This window comes from Amphibalanus amphitrite, unplaced genomic scaffold, assembly GCF_019059575.1.
Source record: "Amphibalanus amphitrite isolate SeventyFive unplaced genomic scaffold, NRLGWU_Aamphi_draft 001201F_arrow, whole genome shotgun sequence".
NCBI lineage: Eukaryota > Metazoa > Arthropoda > Thecostraca > Balanomorpha > Balanidae > Amphibalanus > Amphibalanus amphitrite.
Genome location: NW_024882695.1, coordinates 38,499 through 52,899, shown reverse-complemented (window position 1 = coordinate 52,899; position 14,401 = coordinate 38,499). Strand labels below are relative to the sequence as shown.

Here is a 14,401-nt window from a genome sequence, read left to right as displayed (position 1 = left end):
TCCTGTGTGTGTGTTTCAGCTCCAGACGCCAGCCAACACTCCCGCCACACCGCCCAACTTCCCCGACGCCCTGATGGCCTTCGGAAAGATGTCCACCAGCGACAAACTGGGAACCAGCCCGTCAGGTGAGACAAAAGCTGGGGGTGTCCCCTTCAGTCCGATGGACGATTTAGGTGTGACGGGCAATGGACTAATTTACCACACATGCTGGTGTGGGGAAAATTTGGAATGGACAAATCCTGTTAGAGAAAACTGGAGATGGACCACTTGTGAGATAATAAACTGGGATATGGCCTCTCGATTGACAAAGGGAATGCGTTGGGTGAGGGGTAAATTTTAAATGGACGATGAATCACTGTTAATCAGTCTTACAGGTGTTTACACATTATCGACAAACTGAGCCGGTGGCTTGTTATGATAATGAATTTGAGCCCTATCCAGATGCTGATGGCCTTCGTTTGCATCGCATTACATTTGTGTTTGGCGTTCTTTGCTTGTTCCAAGCTATGCTAGTCAGCTTATAATCCTTTCGATTATGCGTTTTTGAATAATTTTGTGACCACGCCCCCGACCCCTCACCCCCGCATTGTTGTCTCAGTGTCAGTATTATCGTAGAGTAGCCAGACCGATTCACCAGTGTCAGTGCCGACCCTGACCCGCTCGCCACTAACTCCCGTTTCTGTCTGTTTCAGCGCACATGTCTACGTCTCCCGTGTCGAGCATGATGCCGCCTCCGCCGCCGCCGCACGGCGCGCCGTTCGGCTCGCCCGCCGGAGCCGCCTTCTCACCGGCCAATCACAGCACGATGTACGGCTCTCCAGCCAATCACAGCACGATGTACGGCTCGCCGGCCAATCACAGCGGCGCCGCGTTCTCTCCGGCCAATCACTTCTCTCCGGGCGCGTCTCCGCGCGCCTGCAGCCAGCCAATGCAGGTGGAATCGCGCAGATAAGGCAGGGCGCCGGCCGCCTGCCGCCAGCGCCACCTACTCGCCACATTCGCCGCGACAGCCGCCGCCTGGCGGCCGCCCTGCGAAGCTGCAGTGGCCACGGCCGCCGCCGGAGAGCAGCAGTGTCTCAGCGGCGGGCGCGCCTGCCTGATCTCCATAGGTGGCACGCCGCGCCTCTTCACCAGTTGCTCAACACCTCACGCTTTGCACGCTGGCCGCGCGGTGCGCCGGACTTGACCTGTGTCCTACTATTTACCTCTGGACGGCGCCGGCGGCGGAGCGCGCAGTCCGCCGGCAGCAGATCTCTGGCGCGCGCGCGCGCCACGAATGGACCCGGCGCGGCGTCGCTCGTCGTCGCCGCCGTGTTCGCACACAGGATGGTTTTCGCCGGCCGCCCGGAGAGCGGCACCGACCCGCTGTCTGCGCGGCGCGCCTGTGGTGTCGTATTCGACTGCGGCGTCCGAACTGGCGTTTGATTGGTGTCCGGTGTCCCGGCTGACGATCAACCAATGGACTTTGTGTACGCTGCGAGAAGAGCGCTTTAGTTGACATTACTATTTGTACGTCGGCTCCACTTGTGAAGCTGCGGTCGGCTGATGCCGCGGCCTCTGCCCGAGTGGACGCCCGCCGCGGTCTCCGGCGCCGCCGCCGATCCGGGCGTGTGACCGAGGGCGACGTGCGGTGGGAGGCTCGCCGACCCCTCCCCTGATAATGGGACGCCATGTTGGTGGTACCCGACCCCCTTTTTGATGTACATTGTGTACCTCGTGCGTGTAGAGTGTGAACTGTACTGTAGCGAGCGTCTGCGCGGCTCGGCTCGCGCGAGCTCGACGCCGGCAGCCCAGCTGCGCATGCGCGCAGGCTGCCGCGTGCTGATTGGTGCTGGTGCGATTACGTCACCTGGTAGGCGTGGCGTCGGTGGTTCATTTCTGTGTGACAAAAATATAGACGGAGATGCGTCATAATAAACATTTGTACACGTCAGGGTTTTTTGTGGAGTGACTTGTAGCTCATCTACTCACATCTAGGCACCGTTGGACTCCCCGCTTCATTGTGTAAATGGCAACTGGCTGGAAATGTAACGCGGATGTGAGGTTAACAGCTTTATAACGGTTTGCTCATGCAAAAATAAATCATAGCGCTGGGAGTCGCACCTCAGAAATGCAGGATGAGACCATGGTCTTTGACTGCTGCCAGGCCGATAGAGCCAAGCAGAGGGCACCTGATGCTTTTACCGAGAGTGGGATCAGATTGATGCAATTTGTTCTTCAGCCGTACACATATCACGATTCTAATTGCAAAGTAGTCATCGAAGATCGCTCTCCCCCATGATAATACCTCTGGATAGGACGTGTAGTGACTTTTTGCGCATTTTTCTCTGAAATCAATCATTCGACGAATATGGAAGTATTCCCAGCTTGAAACAGACGAGTCGTGACTCGTGATGCATTGCGCAATGTTGTAATGCTATTTTTAGATGCTTCGTTTCAACATGTTGAACATGATTCATCAGATTTAAATTTTTAGTACTGTCAAGTCAAGCGCAATTTTTCCTACAATCTAAGGAGACCGGCATTGCGATAATGCTAAGCATTTAGCACTGTGAGCTTCTACCCTTCCCAGGATAAACTGATCCTGTGCTACAATCGAACGAATTACTTTGTTGTATGTTCTGAGGGGTGTTCACGGGCACCGCACACTGCTGCGTGCGCTGTGTGCGGTGCGTCCAGCAGGCGTGGGGGTAGGGGATGGGTAGGCGGCTCTGACGTCACGGCTGCGTGCGGTGGACGGTCCGCTGTGGCCAGCCCCGACCGGCCACAGCGATCGCTGTGTGCGGTGACGGAAGGCTGACGTAGGGACGAAGTGGGCGGAGCTTCGAGGCTGTGTGCGGTCCGACCGCACACAGGGCCCGTGAACAGCCCTCTGGTTTCTAACTGCCTGAATTATAACATCGATCCGAACCGAATAAATGAAAGTTGTTAGTTGAAAGTCACCAAATGGTTTATGCTTCGAAAGCATTGCGACATTTCTAGAGTTTTCGCTAGACGACGAACGTATCATTAAAAAGACGTTTGTGGCGCAGTTGTTGGCCGCAAAAATAGCCTGCCACCGCCGAAAATGTTTTGTTTGTAATGGAATGCGGGTGGGCGGGTGGTTGCAAAGTTGGGATGCGTTGGATACTTCTTGCCTTTTTACCGCATTTTGTTTGAATTTTCCTAAAAATATAAATTTTGTGTCAGCCGAGATCTATACCAAGGTAAATCACCCAGTTATCTCTCTCCCATCTTCTGATACTTCTTGCTATTTTAAGTCTTGCTGTTTTTCCGATTCCATGGGCCTGTTCCAGCGCCTCCAGAAGAAATTCTTGACTGGAGGCTCTACCAGAGGTTTTACTGGAGGCGCTGGAACGCAATCTGGAGATTTCTGGAGATTGGCGTCATAGATACCAAAAGAATGACGATTGTTCTCTCTTGAAACGCAAAATTTGTTTTCAATTTTAGTTAAAAAGATAAATAAAATTATAGCAATGTAATTTTCTTTACATTCAAGTTGTAAAATAATCAGTCAAATGTCCTTTGTTTACATTCGTGATTGTCACATGTGCACCATAATTGTAGACCAGAGCCTCCAGAGAAATTTGGACCTCTCAACTCTCTGGAGCCTACTGGAGGTTTCTGGAGCTTTGGCGAGAGCTTTCTGGAGCTTTCTGGAGGCGCTGGAACGCTCTCTGGAGGATTCTAGAGCTTTCTGGAGCTTTCTGGAGGTTTCTGGAGGCGCTGGAACAGGCCCCATGACGGTTTTTCGTCCAGCAGATTTTCGTCGGACAATTTTTCGTCCGCAGATTTTCGTCCGACTATTTTTCGTCTCGCATTTTTTCGTCTGTACATTTTTTCGTCTGTGCATTTTTTCGTCTGTACATTTTTTCTTCTGTACATTTTTTCGTCCGGACATTTTTTCGTTCGTATATTTTTTCGTCTGTGCGTTTTTTCGTCCGGACATTTTTTCGTCTACAATTTTAACGTAACGTAACCTAACCTAACCTAACCTAACCTAACCTAACCTAACCTAACCTTACCTAACCTTACCTACTGATGTTTGCCTACCGGGGATAAGGAAAAAGTTACTTGCATGAATAGATTGCAAGCAATGGTAAGTCAAATATTTTTAGGTTAAGTGGTTATGCATCAGGCTTCAGGCCTTCGGCCTGAAGCCAGATACACAACCACTTAACCTAAAAATATTTGACTTACCATTGCCTGTAATCTCTCCTAAGGCATTGCCTTTGGCACTGCACTGCTTCGCCCCGAGTATTATTATGACGTCATTTGCCTCACATTTGAATAGCATTGTAGTATGTTTTCAATTGATTAATCCCAATTAAACCCAAGGTTGATTAATCAACCTTGGGTGCACAGACGTAAAATTTATTGAACGAAAAAATGTCCGGACGAAAATATGTACAGACGAAAAAATATACGAACGAAAAAATGTCCGGACGAAAAAATGTACAGACGAAAAAATGTACAGACGAAAAAATGCACAGACGAAAAAATGTACAGACGAAAAAATGCGAGACGAAAAAAAGTCGGAAGAAAATCTGCGGACGAAAAACTGTCCGACGAAAAAATGTCAGACGAAATTTTGTCCGGACACGGTTTTTCCGCTGCCGCACATTCCAATTCACAAAATTTGACTGGAGACCATCTTCTGATAGTTTAAGTTTAGTTTAAGTTTAATATAGTGAGCTATGGTAGACAGGGTCTATTCGGTGCTCACTTCGAGCATTAAACTGGGCCAGACTGGGTAACTTAGGTACTGTGGATGTTAAAGAGAGAGGATAGCGCCGTAGTGGTCCTGAGCTTGTCTAGCCGGTTCTTGAAAGTGTTTGTGTTTTCAGACATTATGATCTCCTGAGACAGCTTGTTCCATGCTGAGACTACTCTGTTTGCAAAGAATTTTGCTCGAGCTTGGGTCCTGGACCTCCGTATCTCAAGTTTGAGCTGGTGACCTCTGGTCGTCCTTCCGTGGTGGCTAGTGAAAAATTGACCTGGGCGTACGTTCAATTTCCCCTTAAGAATCTTAAATGTTTCTAAATCTCCTCTTCTGATCCTTTCTTCCATACTTGTCATGTTTAGTACTTTCAAACGTTCTTCATATGGTACTCTTTTCAATCCATGGACTAGTTTCGTGGCCCTCCTTTGTATTTTTTCAAGTGCTTGCATGTCCTTATTCAAATAGGGACCAGCCGCTTGCACACAGTGCTCAAGATGAGGTCTAACATACACCGAAAAAAGGGTTTTGAAGTTATTCACTGTTAGTTGACCAAAGGTCAGCCTCAGTACCCTGAGGGCAGACATGGCCTTGTTTGCTGACTTAGAACAGTTCAATGAAGGTTTCAGTGTGTTGGTAATGTACACTCCAAGGTCCTTTTCTACAAGAGTTTCCTCAAGCATTTGTGGCCGCCCAGTTACTGTTTTCATTGTGTAAGTGAATCCAGGATTTTGGGAGCCGCAATGCATTACTTTGCATTTTTCCAAATTGAATTGCAACAACCACTCTCCAGACCACTTGGTGAGTATATCCAGGTCAGCTTGCAGCTTTAGAGCATCACTTTGATTACTAACAGGTCCATACAACTTGGTATCGTCTGCGTACATTTTAATCTTGCTTCTGACCAGGCTTGGTAGTTCATTGACATAAATGATGAATAATACAGGACCTAACACCGAACCTTGGGGTACCCCACTTCTGACTCTGGACCATGTGGACAACTTGTTACCAACCGAAATTCTCTGGGTACGGTTACTCAATAGAACACTTTTAGTTTTGTGCAGATTACCTAATATTTCATTTGTAACATTTGACTCAAATAATGCCTGTTTTCAAATCTTTCTATTTAAGCCTGTCTGATTTTAAGTGCACTAATAAATATGGTGTGAGACTAGCCATAGAATTGAATAGAAAGTCAAAAAATGAAACCAAGATCAAGATGATATTTTATTCTCAGCTGGCCAGTACTCCAGTAGAGGCTCACTTGTGCAATGTGCAGCGACGCTCGATGCCTACCTACCGAATGTGAATCGTTTTTTTGACGACCGGAATCATATTATTTGTGTCAGGTCTCATAAAACACTTCAAAATGTCCAAAGTTTGATGTATAGTCGGCTACAGCATGATGTTCCACTCCTCAAAATTAGAGCTATCAGTTGACCGGAGCGCTAAGTTGTGCTGTTTATCATGCAATTAAGCGTGTCAATTGTGAGCATTGGGACAAATCTATAATTTGTGAAATTAGCCCATGTGATGCGGCATAGCCTATCACTCCAGGCAAAATTACCTGTGAAAAATGGAACATCATTCTGTAGTCAACTATACTTACCTAGGTAAAAAATTGGCTGTGTACAGCTGGCAGCATTAGGTACCACACTGACTACAAATCTTGAACTAGAGAACTGAAAATTGCTACAAAACAGTTATTCTAGTGTCATCATGTTAGGCAGGAATCATTGAAGCACAGATAACAGTAGTACTGTTATCTGTGATTGAAGATATGTTAGGCAAGGGATTTCCCTTAATTACATTGCTGATATCATTTTGTAAACTTTGAATAGGCAGTGCTCACTTTGTTAGCATAATTATACAAAAGATTTACCTTTTCCCTTATGTATTGGGCATTACCTATACTGATGCTGCTGGGAGAAAGACTCTAAATACGAATTTGTTAAATGTAATCAGTGATAGCTCTCTGTTTCTGAATGGCAACGTTTTTTCTTTTTCAGGCTTCTAGGAAGGCAGCAAGATGAATAGCAAAATAAACAGCGATAGGAAGAAGCGGCCTGGGCTGAAGATCTCCATGAGTGAATCGCCAACCCCATCCCAGCTGTGAGTAAAGTCCTCTGGATCACAAGCCCCTGTTTCACGGCATGATACTACAGCACGCCATGGATATCGCTGTATTGGCTTTCCATAGAAACATCAACAAACTTGGATGCTCCAACACTGGCTCCAACATTCATTTGCTGGGCGCACTGTTGCATTGGGTCATGGAACAGCTGGCCTTGATCACAGATCTTGGTATGATGGGGGATAAAACAGAATTATAGGTTGAATGATACCTCTTGACAGTGCATTACTGAACGCAACAGTCACATTCAAATGTCTTCTGCCATCACATCACAAATTGAATTAGTATGCTTGGCTTGTCTAGAAGTGAAATAGATGTTACATCTGGTCAGCAGCTAGGTTGTAGTTTATATGCTATTCTCTATGGCTCCTTATGATAGTGTTTTATCTACTAACTAACTATCTTATGAGTAAAACTCAAGCTCCTTTTCAGGAACATCAGAAGTGTACGATTTTTGTACACACAAATGGCAATTATAAAGGATTTGGCCAAGAAATGGTTTATTTAGAACAAAATAGCCTCTATTGAAGGCTTTTTCCATGGAATTTTCTTCAATATTCCACTCAGTCCCTTTTTTCGTCGATCGCTCGCTGCTGCAGCATATCATCCACTCCTCATCAATCCCACTGGCCACTATAGTGTGTCTACTAACCAGGGTATATTTCTCACAACAATCACAAACCTCCCTCCCGCGCTCTGACGCAGGACGCCGCCGCGCAACCTGGACGTGCGCACCACGCTGCGCATCGGCACTGAGACGCTGGACGTGCAGGCCGCGGATATGGACGTGCTGGAGAACCTGGGCCGCGGCGCGTACGGCACCGTGGACAGGATGCGCCACCGGCCCACCAGCACCGTGATGGCCGTCAAGGTAAGAGGGAGATGGGGAAAGATGGGTGGTAGGTGTCAGCTTTCAACGCCTAGGTAGGAAGATGGGTTGCCGGTCGGAGGTTTGGAGTTAGCTGTCATGACGGTAACAGTTTCATTGATCACCATGGGCCCACCAGCAATCTGTGGCCAGGAAGGCGAGGAAATGGGATGAAGAAGGGCGCGGTGATGTCATATATGTACTTCGTCTGCCGTTGGAAACTCCCGTCGATGATCTCGGTAAATAACCAATAAACAACTGGACGTCGATTGCCTCCATAAGCGGGCTCCCCAAAGTCTAACTCACCACCGGCCAGTATTAACTTTCAATGTGACGTGGTTACTTTCGGTCCATCTTCACCAGCTTTTGGTAGGGAAGGTAATACTGATTGTGAAATGTCGAGGTGAAAGGGCGATGTGTTGTTGGATCATTGAGAGGTGTGATCGTGTTTTTTGTTATCCCATGGACTCAACGGGTTGTGTTTTAATATGCGCTTTCAGTGTTTTTTTATAACTCCCAAACCAGAGAGAGAATTTTCGTCCGAACTTCCCATCCTGAAAATATGTCACACACTGGTCCCGTTTGTTTCCAGACCCCTGGGATCCTCTGACGAACCTGAGTCCTGTACCGAATCATCACCGACAGGGACCTCCGCGCTTCGATTCCTACCAGACAGAGGAGATGCATTCAGATGAGACATTCCCGTCCTTTCCTTCTGTCAGCTTTCTACGCCTCCCAACTCCCAAGTGAATGAAAAGAGGTAAGTTACTTGTTTTTCATTGTCTTCCTCCTATATTACAATGTGTAGGAGCCTCAAGTACGTTACCTAAAGCTTTGTATGTTGAGTTACTCAAGAACCATGCAGGAGGCTTTTTGTTTCAAAGTTTCGACCATTAGCTTGCGGTATTCTGTTACACAGTGGGAAAGTCCACGCTCGTTTTTGTGTATCATCGCTAGCCATCTAGGCGTTAATATCAGTAAACCGTTGTGAAACGGCTACGGCGACGCACTGAAGCGTGCTTTCCCCGGGCATTCCTGAGCTCACCGATGTGCATAAGTATTTCGGTGATTGTGTTCAAGGAAATTCGCGACTGTTTCCGAGTGCTTGTTGCGGGACCTGGCAGAGTTGGCGGGTTTGTCACTGACACTCGTGGGGTACGGAGCTGTTCATCCGATGACACGCGCGTTATCTTGGTATTCAACGAAACAGTGCCAATGATCTGCGTAAAGTGAAAGTTTTTACGGGATTCGACAGGGCTTTTTTCTTCTCACCTGATTGTTTTCACACTCAGGATAGCTGGCGACCCGAGCTCCTCAAAGGAGATGGGTAATCACGAAGCTACAGACAATCACAATGGCAGCCACAGTTCTGTCTACCACGCCTCCTGAATAATTTGCACACATCTATGGGATATCTCGCACATCGCTCAACGCTAGTCGTGTTCTATTGAGGAAGGGAATGGATAAGACTGCCCCTCCCCGCTACTGCTGCCTCCCCAACAGTAGGTTTTTGCTTCTGGCTTCCAAGCGGCTGTGATGATGTCCACTCCAGTCCGAACTATGGCTTTGTGTGAACCTATCTCACAGGCGCTGCCATAGCTCAGACTGTGACAGTGACTGTCTTGCCAATCTTTGACCGACATCTGACCGTTTCTTACCAGCCTCGCACCGTCTTTCCGATCCTTGACCGTCTTTAATCGACTCTGACCGTCTTTAACCTTCCTCTGTCCTCTTACCGCCTCCAGCCGACCTATGACCGTCTAACCGAAATCAACTCCGACAACCTCGACCGTCTCTGACCGACCTCTAACCGTCTTTATATTCTGTTCTTTAATCAACAATAGCCACTTTTATCGACCGCTGACTGACCATTTCTGACCGTTTCCACAGCGCATTCCCGCCACGCTGAATTCGGATGAGACCAAACGCACCCTGATGGACCTGGACATCTCTATGCGCACCCTGGACTGCGACTACACTGTTCAGTTCTACGGCGCACTCTTCCAGGTAAGTGCGACGGAAACGTGTCCGAACTGTGGGTTTGAGGAACGCTTTACACGCGTCTGCAGTTGTTGTTTAGAGGATTTCTACGTTCCTTTCGTGGTGACTGGCTTTCGTGGTTAGTCGATTTAGTGTATCAGCCTTGCACGTCCATAATGGCCGCCCCACACTGGATCTCGCATGCGGGTTGCGAGTTTTTGGGTTTTCGGGTTTCTTTAAAATCAAATAATACAATCTAGGCTGAGTGACCCACACTACCATCAACAAGCGAGTCTGCATGTTTTTAGCTTGCGAGTGACCTTGCATCGCATTCCAAAAGTTGATTTTGAGTCAACTTTCGATTTTCCTCGCTGCGAGGTCTGCGAGTTCTGCGAGGTTTGCGAGTTTTTCGTTGGAGTCGAATTTCGGCTCCTTGCGCTGGTATTGCGAATGCATGTAAGTTTCTGAAGGTGTACCGGTTTCACTGCATACATGAAGTTACCATAAGGGAGCGGCCTAATCACTCTATGAATTAGTATTATGCCCTCAAACTCAAAACCCGCAAACTCGCAACCCGCATGCGAGTTCCAGTGTGGGGCGGCCTTAAGGGATAAGTGTCGTGGATATCTTTCAGGGGATTAACTTGTGGATCTGTATTTCCAGAAGGGTGACGTGTGGATTTGTATGGAGGTAATGGACATCAGTTTGGATCTGTGTGTGACGAGTGGATCTGTATTTCCAGGAGGGTGACGTGTGGATTTGTATGGAAGTGATGGACATCAGCCTCGACAAGTTTTATCAGAAGGTGTTTGCGCACAACGAGACAATCCCTGAGCCGATCCTGGCCCGCGTCGCCTATTCGGTGAGATTCCATAAAGTCGGCAATAAGCTGTCCATGGGACATAATAAAAAAGGCTAAAAGTTTCACAGCAAGTGCTCTTTGGACACCGCTTGGATTAAAGTGTCGCACGCCACGAGTAATGCAGATATTGATTCCAGTGGTTGACTGCTAAAATCGGGTTGTTTAAACGCTTCATGTTGTCTTTGGGCCCAGCTAGCGCTGGGCTAACTGGGCTATAATTGATTGCCGAATAATAAGAATGTATTATGTTCTCATGTCCCAGTCTCTTAGCGAGGTAGTTTCGACCCTGCCTACTGACCTGAATTTGCCCCCCCCCCCCCCCTCAGGTGGTGTCGGCTCTCCACTACCTACACACCCAGCTGAAGGTCATACACCGCGACGTCAAGCCGTCCAACACACTCTGTGACCGTCAGGGACGCGTCAAATTGTGCGACTTCGGCATCTCGGGCTACCTGGTCGACTCCGTGGCCAAAACGATCGACGCCGGGTGAGAGTGGGATGGAGAGGAGGGGAGGATGGTAGTCTTGGAAGGGTAGAGACTAGAGAAGCTTGGTGGGGGCATCGTTTGGCAATGTTGAGTTTAGCGGTTGGGATGACTGGAATGAAACGGGAAGTAGAGAGTAGCTTTTGGTTCTCTCCCGACGGGTTTTGGTAAATCATTGCTCGTTCCTTTGCTTTGTCGCTAAAGGATGAGATGTGTGGCTTTTATTTTTCTTTTCGTAACGACTTGTGTGTATTTGTTGTAGCGCTGCACAATGGCTTTTCTTTATCAGTTTCCTTGCATCAATCACACGGCCCTGGTAAACATTAACCTATGTGAGCCGTTCACCTCCAGACATGTATGCTCCCCTGGTTAAGTTGAACAACTTAAAGGTAGTGTGCCAGCTTTCCTGGACCGTATGGAGTTAATGGCCCAGATAGGGAGAACCGGATTTTTAGAACTTATCCATACCTTCAAAACTCATGGAAACGTCTTAAATTCTTCAAATTTTGAGTACCCCAGTGCGAAATTCGCCCCGACGGGTTGTCGGTCGTACCCCAACCACATTTCACACCACTATGAACAATAAATGCACACACTGAAATCGCTATTACCGATATGCTCATCCAATCAAGTTTCGATAAACCCGTTCATCATCATCTCCTGCGGTTTCGAACACGCCTGTTAGGTGGCTTCTGATGCTCGTCGAGGTCGGAATTTCCAAATACGCGTGGTGCGTCGGGCCGCGCGCTCTGACTTCGGCCAAGAAAAATGCGTCAGCTGATCATTGTCATTTCTGCCACTTGCGTGTGGTGAAATGGGGTCATAACTTATAAGACGGCTTTTTCATATCAATTATTTTACATAAAATCATATTTCAAACCATAAATAATGTTCGACAGCCAAATAAAAGAAACAATACCAATACGGGCTTACAGTTTAAGGCTCGACATTGTGTTGTCTACGATTAGACAGCTGATAACTCATTCCCGTACGTCGTATGGTCGTAACACTATAATGACCTTTGCTTATTGTCACAAGTGCGCCGCATTCGCGATTGTTGCCCGACGCCTGTTTGCAGGTGAGCCCACTACAGTTGTTATACATATCTAAAAACCGAAAAACTTTTAGGCGAAAAAGGCACTATTTCAGGCCCATTTTTGATTTTTTTTTGCGATATTAGGTAAAAACAGAAGCTTCTTATCCTAGGAAAAATAAAATGGGAAATCTTTCAAAGGTGGCACACTACCTTTAACGTGATGTTTATTTTGACTTCACGTGTTTTCACCGCACAATACCATACCGTTTTTTTTCCTCCCGACAGGTGTAAGCCGTACATGGCTCCGGAGCGAATTAACCCGATGGGCGACAAGAGTTACGACATTCGCTCCGACGTCTGGAGCCTGGGCATCTCCATGATCGAAATCGCCACTGGTCAGTCTAATGGAATAACTGTATACTCTATGCTAAGTGCAAACTATACTAAATACACAAAACTCTATCAGGGCAACATTGTCATTGAATATCTGGTACCTTGTCGGTTTACCTATTCACATAGTGTCTTGGAGTTCTGATTTTAAGGAGTCGTTTTTATTAATGCGAGGACACATTGTGTTACGGTAACTGCTGGTCATAGTTGTTAAGGTAACACACTATGATTGCTTCGCTCCACTTTGATCGTAAAATATACTGAAGCGAGGCAGCGGCTGGTCGGGTCGCATCTTCTGGCCGCCGGTCCACTCGCATTGATGTCACGTATTCTGTGATGTGTTTTCTATCCCCTTTTGTTTTGGTGAACCATGCCATAGCTTGCTAAGACGATCTGCAGGCATTCTGCTTAGCTGACCCGACGTGACCTGACCTGACCTGACCTGACCCGCTCCCCGCCCACAGGCAAGTTCCCATACCGAATCTGGGGCACCCCGTTCGAGCAGCTGAAGCAGGTGGTGGCCGACCCGGCGCCGCGCCTCCCCAAGGAGGGATTCAACTTCTCCGTCCACTTCGAGGAGTTTGTCTCGCTCTGGTGAGCCAGCTATTTGGGGTTTTGTAACTGATTAATGAGTGGTCGTGCTTGGAGCATGACGCTGTCATTATAGGTAATGATTTAAACGAATAAATGGAGATAGAATATTCCACTGCGACTTTGGACGCAGTATCAAGCTCATGTCTCATGATTTCTTTCTCTCCGTCTGTGGTCTGACGTTCCTCGGTCTTATGTGACTCGCACTGGTCTATACTTCAGTCTGCCTCTCCAGTTTCCACCCCTCTGACGAGTCCGGTCCCTGTGTTTCAGCCTGCAGAAGGACTACCGGGAGCGACCCAACTACCCGACCCTGCTCCAACACGGCTTCATCGCCGGCGCCTCCGACATGCCCGAGGGCATGGACACGTTCATCGCGCGTATCCTGGAGCTGCCGGCGGCTTCGGACGCTGTGTAGCGGCGTCCCGGGGGCGGCCGAGCGGCGAGTACAAACTGAGAGGGTGCCGCGCGCGACCGGCGGCCGGCGGTGCGGGAGGGGTGCGCGGCTGCCCGGCACGCCTGGCGCGCGCTGTGAGGACACGGTGTGTGAGAACTGTGAGAGAAGACCCGGTGAGAGCAGTGAAAGGCGCGCGCGGAGCGGTGGAACGGGCGCCTCCCGCCGCGGCGACGGTGTGTGTTACGGAGCCTAGCGCCCGGCTGGCGAAGCTCGAGTGTCGGCTGCCGTCCAGAGATGGCGCCACGGGGCGCCGTGTGTGAGTGCTGGTCGTGGCTACCGTTTTATTACTGTGGAGTGTGTGAGTGCGGCGGCCGCCACGTTTGACTTTGTTGAAGGTTTAATCATACCACACGCCTAAAGAGGCGGTTTAAGTTGTATAGTGACTTCGAGAGGCGCTGTGCCTTTTCAGTTGCCGATCGCAGTTGGGGCGTCTTATTTTTGAGTATTTGGGCAGCGTTTTGCCGGGCGTTGGGCCCGGCCGTGCTGCCGGCGCTGTGCTCGCCGTGCCTATCCCCGGACTGTGCTGATAGCCTCTGCCGCGGTGCTCCCGCGCGCCACGGTACACTCTGCCGGGGTGCACGTCTCAGATGACGTCACCACATTGGTGGGCCGAGTCTGTCCGGGTTTGTGCCTGCAATATCGTTGAACGCCAACTCCGCCCAAAGTCGGCTGGTATCGTGCGTGTGCCGTGCTGATTCGAGAACGATATGTACCGTACTGGCACTGATCGAGCACGATGTGCACCGTACCGAGTCGCTCACAATGTGTACAGTGCTGGTTCGGTGCGGTATGTGCGGTACCGTGAGCGCCCACTGAGCCGTGTGACCGACTGCGAGCGAGATGTGCGATACACCAATATACCTGCGTCAGAAAGTCGCT

At 48.8% G+C, this 14,401-nt stretch overlaps 2 protein-coding genes across 6 annotated transcripts in view; both read left to right on the top strand.

The window, feature by feature from the left end:
- Nucleotides 1-1,933, top strand: part of LOC122371073 (UBA-like domain-containing protein 1) — a 43,814-nt gene extending 41,881 nt beyond the window's left edge. Inside the window, exons 3-4 of the mRNA XM_043347158.1 lie at nt 20-125; nt 693-1,933. Coding sequence (XP_043203093.1) covers nt 20-125; nt 693-952 — 366 coding nt within the window. The 3' untranslated portion in view covers nt 953-1,933. The remainder of the gene's footprint in view (nt 1-19; nt 126-692) is intronic.
- A 1,086-nt stretch (nt 1,934-3,019) lies between these two features.
- Nucleotides 3,020-14,395, top strand: LOC122371074 (dual specificity mitogen-activated protein kinase kinase 6-like). Of its 5 annotated transcripts, none has more exons than XM_043347159.1 (9): nt 3,020-3,206; nt 6,730-6,832; nt 7,560-7,725; nt 9,613-9,729; nt 10,445-10,564; nt 10,891-11,051; nt 12,370-12,479; nt 12,939-13,068; nt 13,339-14,395. In XM_043347159.1, the coding sequence occupies exons 2-9, from the start codon at nt 6,750-6,752 to the stop codon at nt 13,481-13,483; spliced, it is 1,032 nt and encodes a 343-aa protein (XP_043203094.1). In that variant the 5' UTR covers nt 3,020-3,206; nt 6,730-6,749; the 3' UTR covers nt 13,484-14,395. The 5 variants fall into 5 exon arrangements, with proteins under 5 accessions (XP_043203094.1, XP_043203097.1, XP_043203098.1 ...); XM_043347162.1 differs by having other exon boundaries at nt 3,024-3,078; XM_043347163.1 differs by having other exon boundaries at nt 3,070-3,092.
- Nucleotides 14,396-14,401: the final 6 nt, after the last annotated feature.

What these genes read in the sequence shown, in the direction of transcription:
- LOC122371074 (XM_043347159.1), top strand. Translation starts at nt 6,750, where the DNA reads ATGAATAGCAAAATAAACAGCGATAGGAAGAAGCGGCCTGGGCTGAAG. An exon ending in TCGCCAACCCCATCCCAGCT is followed by an intron (nt 6,833 to 7,559) that starts GTGAGTAAAGTC and finishes GCTCTGACGCAG; the next exon opens with GACGCCGCCGCGCAACCTGG. An exon ending in GCCAAAACGATCGACGCCGG is followed by an intron (nt 11,052 to 12,369) that starts GTGAGAGTGGGA and finishes TCCTCCCGACAG; the next exon opens with GTGTAAGCCGTACATGGCTC.